The 17,182-nt window shown below is 39.6% G+C and overlaps 1 protein-coding gene across 23 annotated transcripts in view; it reads left to right on the top strand.

Annotated features, from left to right (window-relative positions):
- LOC112234653 (E3 ubiquitin-protein ligase MYCBP2-like) overlaps window positions 1-15,328 on the top strand; it is a 326,118-nt gene extending 310,790 nt beyond the window's left edge. For all 23 annotated transcript variants that reach the window (XM_042314694.1, XM_042314668.1, XM_042314744.1 and 20 more), the window contains 4 exons: window positions 2,656-2,865; window positions 5,555-5,662; window positions 5,952-6,117; window positions 13,912-15,328. In XM_042314694.1, coding sequence (XP_042170628.1) covers window positions 2,656-2,865; window positions 5,555-5,662; window positions 5,952-6,117; window positions 13,912-14,027 — 600 coding nt within the window. In that variant the 3' untranslated portion in view covers window positions 14,028-15,328. The remainder of the gene's footprint in view (window positions 1-2,655; window positions 2,866-5,554; window positions 5,663-5,951; window positions 6,118-13,911) is intronic.
- The last annotated feature ends 1,854 nt before the right edge of the window (window positions 15,329-17,182 follow it).

The following is a 17,182-nucleotide window of genomic DNA, read 5'->3' as shown; positions in this document are numbered from 1 at the left end:
TCTAACAATTTCACAACTACCTTATACACGCAAGTGTAAAGGAATGAATAAGAATATGTACATTAAAATATGTGGATGAGCGATGGCCGAACGGTGTAGGCAAGATGCAGTAGATGGTATAGAGTACAGTATATACATTCGAGATGAGTAATGTAGGGTATGTAAATATTATATAAAGTGGCATTGTTTAAAGTGGCTAGTGATACATTTATTATATCCAATTTTTTATTAAAGTGGCTAGAGATTTGAGTCAGTATGTTGGTAGCATCCACTCAATGTTAGTGATGGCTGTTTAACAGTCTGATGGCCTTGAGAAATAAGCTATTTTTCAATCTCTCGGTCCCAGCTTTGATGCACCTGTACTTACCCTAGCCTTCTGGATGATAGCGGGGTGAACAGGCAGTGGCTCGGGTGGTTGTTATCCTTGATGATCTTTTGGCCTTCCTGTGACATCGGGTGGTGTAGGTGTTGTGCAGACCTCACTACCCTCTGGAGAGCCTTACGGTTAGGGGCGGAGCAGTTGCAGTATCAAGCGGTGATACAGCCCAACAGGATGCTCCCGACAGGATGCTGTTGGGCCTTCTTCACCGCAATGTCTGTGTGGGTGGACCATTTCAGTTTGTCCGTGATGTCTACGCCGAGGAACTTAAAACTTTCCACCTTCTCCACTAATGTCCAGTCGATGTGGATAGGGGACTGCTCCCTCTGCTGTTTCCTGAGGTCCACGATCATCTCCTTTGTTTTGTTGACATTGAGTGTGAGGTTATTTTTCTGACACCACACTCCGAGGGCCCTCGTCACCTCCCTGTAGGCCGTCTCGTCGTTGTTGGTAATCAAGCCTATCACTATAGTGTCGTCTGCAAACTTGATGATTGAGTTGGAGGCGTGCATGGCCACGCAGTCATTGGTGAACAAGGGAGTACAGGAGAGGGCTGAGAACGCACCCTTGTGGTGCCCCAGTGTTGAGGATCAGCGGGGTGGAGATGTTGTTTCCTAACCTCACCACCTGGGGGCGGCCCGTCAGGAAGTCCAGGACCCACTTGCCCAGGGCGGGGTCGAGACCAAGGGTCTCGAGCTTAATGAACAGTTTGGAGGGTTCTATGGTGTTAAAAGCTGAGCTGTAGTCGATGAACAGCATTCTTACATAGGTATTCCTCTTGTCCAGATGGGTTAGGGCAGTGTGATTGTGATTGCTTCGTCTGTGGACCTATTGGGGCGTTAAGCAAATTGGAGTGGGTCTAGGGTGTCAGGTAGGGTGGAGGTGATATGGCCCTTGACTATTCTCTCAAAGCACTTCATGATGACGGAAGTGAGTGCTACAGTGCGATAGTCATTTAGCCCAGTTACCTTAGCTTTCTTGGGCACAGGAACAGTGGTGGCCCTCTTGAAGCATGTAGGAACAGCAGACTGGGATAAGAATTGATTGAATATGTCCTTAAACACACCAGCTAGCTGGTCTGCGCATGCTCTGAGGACGCGGCTAGGGATGCCGTATGGGCCGGCAGCCTTGCGAGGGTTAACACGTTTAAATGTTTTACTCACGTTGGCTGCAGTGAAAGAGAGCCCGCAGGTTTTGGTAGCGGGTCGTGTCGGTGGCACTGTATTGTCCTCAAAGCGAGCAAAGAAGTTGTTTAGTTGGTCTGGGATCAAGACATCGTGGTCCGCGAAAAGTCAGGTTTTCTTTTTGTAGTCCGAGATTGATTGTAGACCCTGCCACATACCTCTCGTGTCTGAGCCGTTGAATTGCGGCTCTACTTTGTCTTTGTTCTACCTCAGCCGAGCAATAACTCGAGACTTCTTTTATATTAGACATCGCACACCAGCTGTTATTGACAAATAGACACACACCCCGCCCTCGTCTTAGCTGCTCTGTCCTGCAAATGCACGGAAAACCCAGCCAGCTCTATATTATCCATGTCGGATAATCTTATCCCTTGACAGGGATTTGGGCCTGGTCTCCGAATTGCATTATATCCTTCGCGACGGACTCTTTGTCCAGTTTGAGGTGAGTAATCGCTGTTCTGATGTCCAGAAGCTGTTTTCGGTCATAAGAGACGGTAGCAACAACTTTGTGTACATAATAAGTTACAAACAATGCGAAAAAAACTAACAAAATAGCACAGTTGGTTAGGAGCCCGTAAAACTGCAGCCATCCCCTCCGGCGCCATTATCATGCACTTCTGATTCATTGAAATAGAAGTCCTCAACCAAAATGAGGTTAGTAATCGCTGTTTTGATGTCCAGAAGCTCTTTTTGGTCATATGAAACAATGTCCAAAACATTATGTACAAAAAAGTTAGGACCAGCGCCCCCCCCAATAAAATAGCACGTAACAGTGGCCATCCCTCCTGGGGCCATTCTCGAATCCAACCCACTGCCCTTCTGACTCGCAGTCCTCCTACCTTTACGGTCTACTCTTCACTGTCCTATCTGGTCAATAAAACAAACCTAAAAATACATTGTTGTGTAGAGTTGAGGACTTGAGTTCTCACATTTACTAATTGACCTTACAAAGATTCATATCTTCAATTTAACTTGCTTGGATCATAACAACTCTGGCTCTGTTTGTTTGAACTAACATTTTGTTAAGGAGCGAAAATTGACTCATACTCCAAGACTTGAGACTTGACTGGACTGTTGCCTTTTTCCTCCCAGAACAAGATCAACCACTCGGTCATCAAGGACCTGCTGGACCCTATCAAGGAGCTGTTTGAGGACGTACGGAGGAAAGCTCTGATGAGAATGGAGTACGAGGGTCTGCACAAGAGCGAGGCCATCACCACGCCCGGTGCCCGCTTCCACAATGATCCAGCCGGCTTCGCAATGAACCGATACGCCTACTACGTCTGCTACAAGTGCAAGAAGGTAGGCAGAATTCAGTTTCATAATAGAATGGATCTTTCCCTTAAAGGGCTAGTTCACTTTTTTAAGTTCAAATTATTTGTATATTTAGTGTTGTCAATTTGGAAAAAATAACCTTAAACTTCAAAATAAGGAATAATATCTTTATCCCCTAGTGTCTGTCTGCGCCCCCCCGTGGTAATCTAATTAGCATAATAAAAACATCCCCATTGGTTTAAAAAAATAATAATAATAATACATTTGCATGGGCAATGGCAGCCTTCCCATCTGCGGTCCTCATAAGGGACTTCAGCTCAGTGTACCTCGACTGTGAAAAATTGGCAAAGATTGTGTTGATTATCCCGGTTTCCAGTGTGTCCGCCAAGATGGGATTCTTTCTCTAAAACAGATTAAAGACTGCCTTCTTGAGGACAAAGTAACAAAGCTGCTCCAAGGAATTGAGCAGTTTTGACTGCCCAACAATAGCAGCTCACTTTGAAAAGGCCAAGGTCCGCCACAAACTCAAGTAAATTAGAGGCATAATTATTGTGTTCATCAGGTCCAGTCCTAGCAGTTCTGCTGCCGCCCTGGGCAAGATCAACATATGCAGGCCCTATGTCATGTATAGTTTAAATATTTGGAATGGATTGATAGACTAGAGTAAAGTAATGATGTATCATATTATTCAGTAGCACTTGGAAATGAAACCATTGTTGCCAACTATTCACAACTATGACCTTAACCTAATTCTTCTAACCTGCTACAAAAAGTCAAATCTGATGATAATTTGACATAAGCTGGATCCCTTTTAGCCATGACCGGCCAGCCCTTGTGTTCATAGACAGCCATATTTTGTTATTTATTAGGACTAATTAGAATGTTCATGCCTAGGCTAAATTAAATTAGTGAGGCCTAGATTTGTATTTGAAAACAGCTGTGTTTTATTTATTTATTAAAATGTTCATACAATAGGACATTGTTGTTCACAAAATTATATGATACAAATATTGTATTTTTAAGTTTTATACTGTGTAGGTCAAATCAAATTTATTTATACAGCCCTTCGTACATCAACTGGTATCTCAAAGTGCTGTACAGAAACAAGGTGACTTGTTCTAAATGTTAAATGTTTTTTTTTTTTAATCATATTAATTTATGATTTATAGCAGGGATGAAGAGGCGCAATGTTTTGTTTTTCAATAAAACACTAATTTCTATTCTGTTAAGATGAATGACAATGTAAATGTGATTTTGAGCACTGTGGGTCAAATCAAAGTTTATTTGTCACGTGCTCCGAATACAACAGGTGTAGGTAGACCTTACTGTGAAATGCTTACTTACAGGCTCTAACCAATATTGCAAAAAAGGTATTAGGTGAAGAATAGGTAAGTAAAGAAATAAAAGAACAGTAAAAAGACAGGCTATATACAGTAGCGAGCCTACATACAGACACCGGTTAGTCACGCTGATTGAGGTAGTATGTAGATATGGTTATGGTGACTATGCATATATGATGAACAGAGAGTAGCAGTAGCGTAAAAGAGGGGGTGGTGGGTGGCAGGACACAATGCAGATAGCCTGGTTAGCTAATGTGCCGGATCACTGGTTAGTCGGGCCAATTGAGGCAGTATGTACATGTAGATATGGTTAAAGTGACTATGCATATATGAAAAACAGTGTAGCAGCAGCATAAAAAGAGGGATTTGGTTGGGGGGGGCACACAATGCAAATAGTCCGGGTAGCCATTTTATTTGGGGTGGACGCCCTAATGCTTTACCTACCCAATGTATATGGATGTCCAGTAAATTTCTCAAATGTCCGGTAGATTCAAATCTCGCCGGTCGCATTGTCCGCTGCCAAATTTTCCTAACTGAAACCCTGATGTGGAAGTAATTTAGTACCCTCCAAAAAGGGGGTTAATTATGGGTAATACATTTTTTTTTTAAAGTCATTTCCTGATCTTTCTTATATATCTCAGGTATAGGACAGACACTTTTAAAACACAATGTATTTTGATGTATTTTTGGACAATCTGTTTTTCCATGTATGAGTATTTTCTGAATCATATATCACTAGGCTTTGGGATAGTTAAAAGGCCAGTGCCGGAGGACCTGAGGGACCTACTGGGTACATAACTCAAAGCATACAGTAAATTCAAAAAGTACCAGACCCCTAGACTTTTACACATTTTTGTTATGTTACAGCCTTATTGTAAAATGGATTTTCTCATCAATCTACACATAGTATCCCATAACGAAAAACCAAACGTTAGCAAATGTATAAAAAATAAAGATACCTTGTTTACATAAGTATTCAGACAAAGCTGGATCCCTTTTTTAGCCATGACCGGTTTGTCATTATGGAGTATTGTGTGTAGATTGAATACTTTCCGAACGCACTGTATTTCTTCTATACGCTAATAGCAGTAAGGCCAAATTCAATGCTTCAGCAAGTATTTTTTTAAATATATTTTGGGAATACCTAAAGGGGTCCTAAAATTTCATATCAAATTGCCAAATGATCCTTCGTCTGACCATCTTAAAACAATTGCATATGTTAGTTTAGGCATAGACTCTTAAGGATTAACTTGTGAGAATACAGTAGCAGCAGGCATATATTTCCCCTACATGGAATATATTTCGCTGAGGTCCTTCAGTCAGTTTCGCTTGTCTCTAACTACTTTTAACTGACCCATTCCCTTCCTCTGTTGCAGGCATACTTTGGGGGAGAGGCGCGCTGTGACGCGGAGGCAGGACAGGGAGACGACTACGACCCCAGCGAGCTGATATGTGGAGCATGCTCAGATGTGTCCAGGGCACAGGTGGGTGGAGGACAAGGTCCAGCGAAGGCTCCATTGGGCTGTGTAACCAATACATTGCTGAATACTTGGTAGTACCCAAGTTTGTATAGTGGGACACATCTTGACACTTTAACTCCTGACACTATCACTTAAAATCAAGACATTCTTTTTCAAATAATACGATTTATTGTCCATTTCAATATAAATTAATTTTGTAACCTCAGCAATACATTTTAAATACTAAATACACAAAATCAATACATTTTTATACAATACTAAACTATACTATACATCCATGTTCTGTCTGCAGATGTGTTCCAAGCACGGGACAGACTTTCTGGAGTACAAATGCCGTTACTGCTGCTCGGTGGCTGTTTTCTTCTGCTTCGGCACCACTCACTTCTGTAATGCCTGCCATGATGACTTCCAGAAGATGACCAGTGTACCCAAGGAGGAGCTGCCTCACTGTCCTGCAGGTACTGACTTACCGTGCAAAATGCATCATCATAACATACGTTTTTGCTCTGTAAGGAAAGTGCTCCATCTTAACTTGACTTGCTGATATGCATACTTCTTCGGGATTGTATTTAAAAGTAAACAAAATTAACTAAATACTGAACAAAACACTGAAAGATTGCTTGTGAGTGTAGTATTCCTTTAAGCCCTTAGCTCCTTTAAGGAGCATATCAAGCCGTTGTCAAATGTCCTCCATTTCACTCGGTACGGGGCAAGTTTTAGTTGTTGCCACAGTTGAAGCACCAGGTATGCAACCAGACAACCGGACCAGTACCCTATTTATCTATTCAGTTATATACTTACCTGTTATTTATAACCAGGAACGTTGATTTAGCGCCTATTTACGATAGTATCTTCTGGCCGAGGAGCTTTGTTAAGAGCCTCAACACTTGCTCTAAACGTTAACATGCATCGCTTGCGGCACGGTTTTGGAAACATAAGGAACGTATCTTTCGTATCAGTGAGAATTAATTTAAAAACAAAAGGTTAAATTACTACACACCTTTTATAGTGTTAGTGTTCCCGTATGGCTATATTTCTATGTTACAGCACTTGTTTACAGAAAACAGAGGCGACTACCAGTGCTAATTAGCTATCTGCGTCCGAACACCTGTGTGTAAACGGTCCCCACACCTAATGCGTGTTGTCACTGAAAAATACTGTCCGCTGCAACTTTGTTAATACCACTTAAAACCAGGCAAGATGGCGTCCTGAACACAACGGTGCAAAATCACCTCAAGATAAATACGTAATATTCAAAATCAGTAAGTTAGACCAAATTTTAGCACTTCCTTCCAGACTCACATTAAGCATCTCCAATCCAAAATTAAATCTAGAATCAGCTTCCTATTTCACAACACAACATCCTTCACTCATCCTTGACTTCGGTGATGTCATTTACAAAATAGCCTCCAACACTACTTAGCAAATTGGATGCAGTCTATCACATTGCCATCCGTTTTGACACCAAAGCCCCATATACTTCCCACCACTGCGACCTGTATGCTCTCGTTGGTTTGCCCTTGCTTCATATTTGTCGCCAAGCCCACTGGCTCCAGGTCATCTGTAAGTCTTTGCTAGGTAAAGCCCCGCCTTATCTCAGCTCACTGGTCACCATAGCAGCACACACCCGTAGCATGCGCTCCTGCAGGTATATTTCACTGGTCACCCCCAAAGCCAACTCCTCCTTTGGCCACCTTTCCTTCCAGTTGTCTGCTGCCCATGACTGGAACTAATTGCAAAAATCACTAAAGCTGGAGTCGTATATCTCCCTCGCTAACTTTAAGCATCAGCTATCAGAACAGCTTACAGATCATTGCACCTGTACACAGCCCATCCAACCAACTACCTACCTCATCCCCATATTGTTATTTATTTTTTTGCTCCTTTGCACCCCAGTATCTCTACTTGCACATTCATCTTCTGCACATCTATCACTCGTGTTTAATTGCTAAATTTTAATTATTTTGCCACTATGGCCTATTTATTGGCTTACCTCCCTAATCTTACTACATTTGCACACACTGTATATTGACTTTTCTATTGTGTTATTGACTGTACATTTGGTTATCCCATGTGTAACTGTGTTTGTGTCACACTGCCTTGCTTTATCTTGGCCAGGTCGCAGTTGTAAATGAGAACTTGTTCTCAACTGGCCTACCTGGTTAAATAAAGGTGAAAATATATATATACATATATATACTCGGGGTTAATTACATTCAAGCTGAATAATAACACAAAACAAATCATAAGGCTAGAGAAATGTATTGACAAATATAACAAAAACAAGCAACACTCAAACATGACGGAGAGTAAACGTGGAGAATCAATATCGAAAAAGAAACGCGACTCTTCCGCGGATACAAACAATTTATGCTTTTCACCACTGGGACTGGTAAGTGTGGGAAGTGATCTGTTATTAAAGTCGATAAATGATAAACTGGGCATACTTGAATTAGTCAGTAAGGATATAAAGGATTTGAAGGTGAGCCTTGAAATGAGTGATGAAAGAGCTCCGATAATAGAGAAAGAAAGTAAGCTAAAAGGGGACAGTCAGTAAGATAGAAACGGATGTTAATGAACTTAAAAATAACATAATTCTGAGAGAAGTCTTACTAGACATAGACTAGATCTATGAGAGAAAATCTGGTATCGGAGAGAGAGGAGAAGTTCCCGAAAACGTAGTGAAGGAATTCTTTCTTAAAGTGCTTCAAATCCCACTCGATGCTGTCGATAAAATCCAACTCAAACAAATACACTGTTTTGGACAGAGGACAGAGATATGAGCGTCCAATTGTCCAAAAACACAGCAAATAGAAGACACAGAAGGCACAGTATGTGGGTATGTGTGGATGTATTGTGATGGTGTGGTGTGTTTTTTGGTGTTTGGCAAAAGTGTGTCTGTGAGCAGGGGTTGGGAGAGAGCTTTGCATTTTGTGCAGATGAGGGATATACATTTTAAAATAAATTATACATCTAATGTATTTATTTATTGTCTTGTCATAATGGAACAGTCCACAACCCTTTACCCTAGACACCCATCTGAATGACCCATACACTGAAGAGAAGACCCTATCTGTTTTATGGGCCTGCTGTAAGCTGCCTGTATGCAGCCAAAACATAAAGATAAATGCAGTCAGAGACCTACTAGAGCAGTACCTCCCCTCAATTTTATGAGCCTGCCTGGCAGGGTTGGTCCGACAAAGCCAGGGTCCCCTGATGGGTGAGCATAATATACAAGGAAATTCTCAAAGCTGCTAATGAGAACATTGACGACCTTGTACCTAGCCGGTGTAGATTCCGATAGGGTATCCCCACCCAGGTTGTGGCAGTGCTGGCAACACAGGCTGTCATAACCCATGCGGAGGGGGTCACACTCGGACAATCAGAGATGTGACATACTATTGTGGCCCTTGTGGCATAAAATCAAAGGTCTGACTGCACAGAGATGCTTGGGGAAATGGACCAGCGTGTGTGTGTTTCAGGGGAACGGTTTGGATCTGATCTCCATCACCTAGGACTTGACAATGGTTAATCAAATCTCACATTTTTGCCAGCTGTAACTATATGCATTCATAGATCAGGTCCTTTCTTGAGTTGGGCTCTGGGATATAACAACCGTTGAGCATCTGAGTTTATGGTTGAGTGTGTGTGTTTTTCCACATCTGTTGCAAGGGGGTAAGAGACGATATAGGAGGAATCACAATAAAATAATTGCTTGACAAAAATGTAATGTAATGCAAAGGCAATCCTGGTAAAAGGTAGCAATCCTTTGCACAAACCGCCGACATTATTACACATTAATTGTAAATGAAGTAAATTAAGATACGTAGGATATTTTTATATATATATATATATATATATTATAGCAATATATAAAACAAATTGAGGTGAAAGCATTGGAAATACTTTTAGCGGTTGATCTGTTCTGTGGGTGCCACTGTGTGCTCTTTTCAAAGGATGGGTCCTGGCCTTTCGGGTGGCTAGGGTACTGGGGGTGGTTTCCCGGTCACTGGGATGACAGCCCAACTTGGGAGGGGCTTTGACGGGTGGAGTAGTGGAGAACAATTGGAGGCTTACTTAGTAGCAATGCAGATATCATGGTACAGCTATATGGGCACTCAATCACTATGGATTTTTTTTTTAATGGTAAATTTACAAACATATATTATGATGAATAGATATGAAACTTGTATCTCATTATGGTAAATGGTGCAAAGTATAGCCAGTTATAATTGTAATGGCATAGCAGATAATAAGAAAATGACAATATTTACCTTGCTCAAAGAGAAAGAATAAAATATCTATTGTTTACAGGAAACTCATTCAACAATTTTAGATGAAGGTGAGTGGAAAATAGACTGGGGGGGTGAAATATACTTCATTCATGGGCAAAGAAACTCAAAAGGCTTGATTATATTAATTAACAGTCATTTTGATCCGAATGTGCAAATTGTCCAAACAGATACGTAAGGTAAATGGATGGTTTTAAATATGTTATTGGACCATAAACAGATATGGCTCAATAACCTTTACAGACCAAATGTTCATGATCCACGCTTCTTTGAAAATATATATATATGTCACGAGAATTTTCAATCCCAATGATAACTGACAATCAATAGCTCTGACCAATCCCTGAGATCTATAAGACCATGGGTTTAATAATAATTAGTCAGACTCAGCTTATGCAAAAGGATAGTACAGTTTATTCACAAGAACGTTCTAAAGTCCATTATACAAAGACATCCATTTTATAGCTGCGCACATACTTCCACACAAACAGTAGGTATGCTACGCACATACTTCCACACAAACAGTAGGTATCCTACGCACATACTTCCACACAAACAGTAGGTATCCTACGCACATACTTCCACACAAACAGTAGGTATCCTACGCACATACTTCCACACAAACAGTAGGTATCCTACGCACATACTTCCACACAAACAGTAGGTATCCTACGCACATACTTCCACACAAACAGTAGGTATCCTACGCACATACTTCCACACAAACAGTAGGTATCCTACGCACATACTTCCACACAAACAGTAGGTGAGTTTTATCTATAGTTCTCACCACTGTGGATCACAACCCAGCCGACAGTTCCATTCCCCCGAGATTAGGGAAACCTTGAGAAATACTCCCTATGCTCTCATAGGTTCCTCTGAGGCCTAGCCAGGTCGGTTCAAACACAGTTTTAATTGTTCTTTGGTATTTTCCTTCGGCCCCCACATACAAGTTCAAATCCTGAGCTACGCCTTGCTCTGACAGTCTGTGTTTTTCCACTATACAGATACATTGTTTAACCTAAATCTGACTAAAACTACACACATCAGATTATAATGTTATGATTCTAATCAATTTCAATTTCATAGTTATAAGGTTTCAGAGTGTAATTATTTTATCATTATCTTTCAACATATGCATTATTTTATCAATATAATAAATGATCAACCCTGTAATCCTCATTGGCACCAAAAGTGAAAAAAGTGTTGATAGGGAATAGAATGTGATAGGACCATCAGATAATTGGCATATACATTACTTGTACTGAATTTCCACATGGACGAGGATATTGGACATTTAATCAAAGCCTATTGGTTGATAATTTGTTTTTAGCTAGGACAGAAGAATTTATAACTGAATTTTTCCAACATACAATAAGCAGATTTGCTGTAACTATGTTATGGGACACTTTTTAAATATGCCTTTAGATGTCATGCAATTCAGTACTTATCTCTAAAACCAAAGTAATTTAGGTCAATGGAGTCCATACTAACAAAGGAAATAGGTCTAACAGAACAGATGTATAGCAGTAAAAACTGTACCATAGAGGCACAGAATAATTCAGTGGAAAAACAAAAAGAAAGGAGTGAGCTAAGCATATGTTTTTGTTTCTGTCTCCTCCAGCTCCTCTAACCAAAGCTAATTGTATACTTTTTTTCTATGAATAATGTAAAATTAACAGCCATACAGAAGACTCAAGTGAAGGTGAATTTACAGAAGAAGAACATCTTGATGCAATTAAAGCCTTTATGTCCGGGAAAATTCCAGGCTGGATGGTATACCAATTGAGGTATACCAAACTATGTTTGATATACTCAAGAGGGCCGTTATTAGCATGTTTTAACGACTCCTATGTAAATAGTAGATTATCGGACACTCAACAAGGTCTGATTTCATTATTACTGAAACAGGATACAAGTGGTAAATATAAAGGTACAGTCAAAAAAAAATTAAATGGAGGCCCCTTACACTTCAGTGTTGTGATGCTAAAATTCTAGCAAAATGTATAGTGCATATAATTAAAAAGCTATTGTCCGACATTATTCATTCTAATCAGATAAGGTTTTTTACATGGACAATACATTGGAGATAATATAAGGCTAGTACTGGAAACAATAGAACATATTTAAAAAATCTGGAATCCAGGCCTGCTATTCATAGCGGACTTTGAAAATACTTTTGATAAAGTACAACTGGAATTTATATATAAATGCCTGAACCATTTCAATTTTGGAGAATATCTTATAAAATGGGTTAAAATCATGTATAGTAACCCTAGGTGTAACATTGTAAATAATGGCTACTTCTCAAAAAGTTTTAAACTCTCATGAGTAGTAAAACAAGGTTGTCCACTATCGGCATATCTATTTATTATGGCCATTGGAATGTTAGATATTAAAATCAGATCCAACAATAATATCATGGGATTAGAAATACAGGGCTTAAAAACAAATGTGTCATTGCTGATGATTCATGTTCATCTTTTAAATCCACAACACGGATCCCTCCATAGCCTCTTAGATGATCTTGATCATTTTTCTAACCTCTGGATTACAACCAAATTATGATAAGTGTACTATATTAGTTATTGGATCACTGAAAAATACTACTTTTACTTTACCATGTAGTTTACCAATATAATGGTCTGATGGTGATCAAATCAAATTTGTTTATAAAGCCCTTCTTACATCAGCTGATATCTCAAAGTGCTGTACAGAAACCCAGCCTAAAACCCCAAACAGCAAGCAATGCAGGTGTAGAAGCATGGTGGCTAGGAAAAACTCCCTAGAAAGGCCAGAACCTAGGAAGAAACCTAGAGGGGAACCAGGTTATGAGGGGTGGCCAGTCCTCTTCTGGCTGTGTCGGGTGGAGATTATAACAGAACATGGCCAATATGTTCAAATGTTCATAGATGACCAGCAGGGTCAAATAATAATAATCACAGTGGTTGTAGAGGTGCAACAGGTCAGCACCTCAGGAGTAAATGTCAGTTGGCTTTTCATAGCCCATCATTCAGAGTATCTCTACTGCTCCTGCTGTCTCTAGAGAGTTGAAAACAGCAGGTCTGGGACAGGTAGCGCGTCCGGTGAACAGGTCAGGGTTCCATAGCCGCAGGCAGAACAGTTGAAACTGGAGCAGCAGCACGGCCAGGTGGACTGGGGACAGCAAGGAGTTATCAGGCCAGGTAGTGGTGATGTGGATATACTCGGTAACATATCCTGAAATAAATAAATGATCTTACTCCAATACATTTGAATAAAAAGTTAGCAAAAATAGATAAGATCTTGCTACCATGGAAAGGTAAATACCTTTCTATTTGTGGAAAATCACCCTAATTAACTCTTTAGTCATATCACATATCACATATTTACTTATTTGCTTGTGGTCTTGCATACATCTAAGCAAACCGTTTTTTTTATTATATGAGAAAAAAACGATTACATTTTATTTAGAAAGGCAAGCAGACGAAATTAAACGGGCCTATTGACATAATGAATATGAATTTTATAAAATATTAAAGCAGTAGACCTCTCAATGTCTGCTCTACCCAAAATTACAACCAACTAATTGCTGCATTACCACAAAAATGGAAGAGGAAAGTGGAAGACGGAAAAGAGTAAGAAACTTGTCTGTTGGCCCTGCATTAAAGGCCATAGTTGGTTAAAGAAAATTAAATTGTGATAAATAAAAAAGTATACCAGTTTCATTTACGGACCAAATAATTGACAGCCTTGCCATATAGATTGCAAAATAGTTGGGAAGAGATTTTTGACACACCGATTCCATGGCACATGGTTTATGAATTGATATGCAAACGACGCCAGATTCAAAATAATATTTCAAGTAAATGATTATACAGAATTCTTACAACCAACAGAATGACTACGCTGGAATCAAATGTTTTCCGTCAGATAAAGTATTTCAAGCCAAATTCCTCATTGTTCCCCTTCCATCCCCAGGTCCCAAAGGCAAGCAGTTGGAGGGGACGGAGTGCCCCTTACACGTGGTTCACCCTCCCACCGGCGAGGAGTTTGCCCTGGGCTGTGGAGTGTGCAGGAACGCCCATACCTTCTAAAATCACCCAGTTCTGAAAACCCAGAGACCTGTACCGAACACTCGTTCTTCTTCTGTGACTGCAGGCTGTTGGCTGCAGCCGGGGCCCAGCCTGTCAAGTATTTCCTCGTGTTGGCTCTCGTTGTCAGGTGGCCATGGACACTGTTTCAGGTATTTCTAACGTACCCAAGAGTCCTAAGTTGTGCTCTTCGACATACCAATCAAAGTCTTCAAGGCTTTACTACAAAAACAGCTCTCTGTGGATTCCAGAGGAAACTCCCATGTAAAAAAAAATATATTATTAGTATTATTATTTTTTTTAACTTGTGACATGTTTGCATGCGGCCGTTGTAACCCCTCGGCTTCCATAGACGTTGCACACCTCCCCGATCACTGAAGTGTAAAAAAGTATTTAAAAATTGTATATGAAATACATTTTGCTGAGGCAACTGTGGATGGACTTGGATATATAAAAGGAAAAAAAATGTGACAGGCCTTATTTCCAGCTTCCTAACTATGAATTCTAAATATTGTTGTATGTAAACAGACTTTTTTTTTCCCGTAATCCTGTACAGTATTCTCTCCACTGTCGAGTGCATCAGGGGACAACAACAAAAAAAGAGGAGAATTCTGATGAGGGGGTGAAAAAGTGTACGATTTATCTAATCTTGTATATAATGATAGTATCCAAAATAGCTGTATTCCGAAGTTGCTACTCTACACTTCAGTTTCGTTTGATATTCTGGGTTATGTTTTGAGCCAGAACTTTTAATGAAGTGCAATACTGAGTGTGCCTCCTATCTTGCAGCAGTTTAACCTATGGAATGTATGTCAATAAAAGCCACTGTACTTTTTTATACAGTGATAAACACAGTCGTGTATTACCCCAATTCAAAATGTCAGATCACTTATGTTCTCTGAAAATGCAGCGGATCCCAGCGTCGTCAGTGTATGAAGGTTGATTGATGTGAACCCTTTTTTTAGTTCCTCAATTAGACAAATAACGTGGTGGTACAAACTTTTTTTCTGTCATTTTTTTTAAACAACTGAGAAGGTGATTACGCTATAGGCTACCATTGTATTGTAAAGGAGTGCTAACTGAACGTGTTGGGGGCCAGTCTTCTTCACCAAATATAAAAAATAATTGTGATTCTGTAATGCTTCTCCATCATTAGGAGGCAGGCGGGACATATGGGTATGGGGGTTTGAGAGAAAAAACAAACAGCTGCTGTTATAAAAGCTTAATACTTGTGATTCTGTATCTGTGATGGATGGAGTTGAATGGTAATAAACCAGGTTCTCTGTTTCGCAAGGTACATTCAAGCGGACTCCTGTGTGTTTATTTCACCGGGTTATAGTTTTACCACACCAATGCAAGTAATTTCATACAGTATACTGCTGAGACAGTCATCACCACATGTATTTGGAAAGTGATGCTAGCTAATGTTTTTAATTTGGCTCTGGTTTGTTTTGTCCAATAGTGGTGAATGAAATGGTGAATGATGACTGGAGTAATTTTCTTTCGGAGTGAGTAGATAACATGTTTCTGAACACTAACGCTACTAAATAAATCCTGATAATGCCATGATTAAGAAAAATCATGAATAATTATGAGTGAGAAGGTTACAGAGGCTACAACAAAACATGCTAATCTCTCCTTATTACCAGTAACAGGGGATGTTAGCTTTTGGGGGGATCTTTGTCTCTAACTTTATTTTTCATCATTATTCACAATTTATTCGCAAGTCCATCATCTAATCTTACAATAAATGTGACTCCAAAATGACAAGACATTATTCCCCATTCAGTTCCTATTGGGCAAAAATATAGGTTGACTGTGCCTAATATGAAATAAATATCAAATCCAAAATTCTGGAATATAGACAAATTCTATATTTTTTGCTTCACTGTCCAAATACATCTGGCGTTGACTGTAATGTGGAGAATATGAATTGAAATGAAATGAATTGGCAGTTATTATTACTATTACTGCTGCACAGGTTTACACAGGAAAGGGCAGTACATCGGACATTCAATGCCAAATGACTTTTGTGCATTTCATGGAATTGTAATCTGTCTCTCAATTTTTGTCATACTTTGGGCAGATTATTATTTCTTAATTGGGCAGGAGCTTACCAGAACTGAGTACAGGCTCCTTACATTTTCTACTGCTTGAGTTCCTGCACCTCTTATAAAATATTTGCTCAAAAGTATTGTACAGTTCCTGCATGTAAATATAAACAGTACCGCCACCCAAAATGAGCTGAATCTCCCGCGAAGGAATTAAGGTCACCGGAAATATAGCAATTCACACAAACATACTGTATCTTCAAGAAAACTGTAAATCTTGCTCAATCTTAAACTGATGGCACCGAGTTGGTTCCCGATAAGTGTTATTTGGCTCGGGCGAATACGTTTTTCATTATGGGGTTGAAGTTTTCAGTAATTAGATTTTTCACTGTGAACAGCTAACCGTTAGCTATCCAGCCAAGTGTAAACATAAGGTAAGGAAGGGGGTGGGTATGCTAACAGCTAGCTAACGTTAGCTTTCCTTCCACCACCATTCAATGTTTGTCAAGATTAGTATCTTTTTATTCACTTAAGTAGATAACTAAACGTTAAATTCTAAATATGTCATCTACCAAATCATTTGACTAGGAAATGTTACGTGTTGACAGTTACTAGCTAGTTAGCTAATGTTATCTACGTTAACATTGCCATAGCCATACAATTAGGAATTACAATACTAGAAAAGATATGAACCTTCTTATGATGTCATAAAGGGCAGCCAGTGCTGTGATAAGATTTGTTTAAAAATAATTAATTTTAAGATTGTGTCTGTACTGTGTGTTTGTTAGCTTACCTAGCCAGCCAGTTTTAAAGAAATTATATCAATTTTTACAATATGCCAACATTCTATTCAAACAATCAATCCACAGCCATACAGTGGCTGAAATCAGTTGATAGGATTGAGACAAGTTGTAAATGTAAGTAACAAGTACTAATATTGTATCCTATAGCACTTACAATATTTTGTAATAAGTTGTAACAGTAATAACGTTCCATCCAATGACTGTATAAATGAATGGACAAAGGCATTAATCACATGACACCATTGATTCCTATGTGAAGACTCAATAGTGCATTGAATCCAAAGCTGCATGATGACTAACAAAA

This window comes from Oncorhynchus tshawytscha, linkage group LG03, assembly GCF_018296145.1.
Source record: "Oncorhynchus tshawytscha isolate Ot180627B linkage group LG03, Otsh_v2.0, whole genome shotgun sequence".
Taxonomy (NCBI): Eukaryota; Metazoa; Chordata; class Actinopteri; order Salmoniformes; family Salmonidae; genus Oncorhynchus; species Oncorhynchus tshawytscha.
This window is presented reverse-complemented; position numbering and strand designations above follow the sequence as displayed.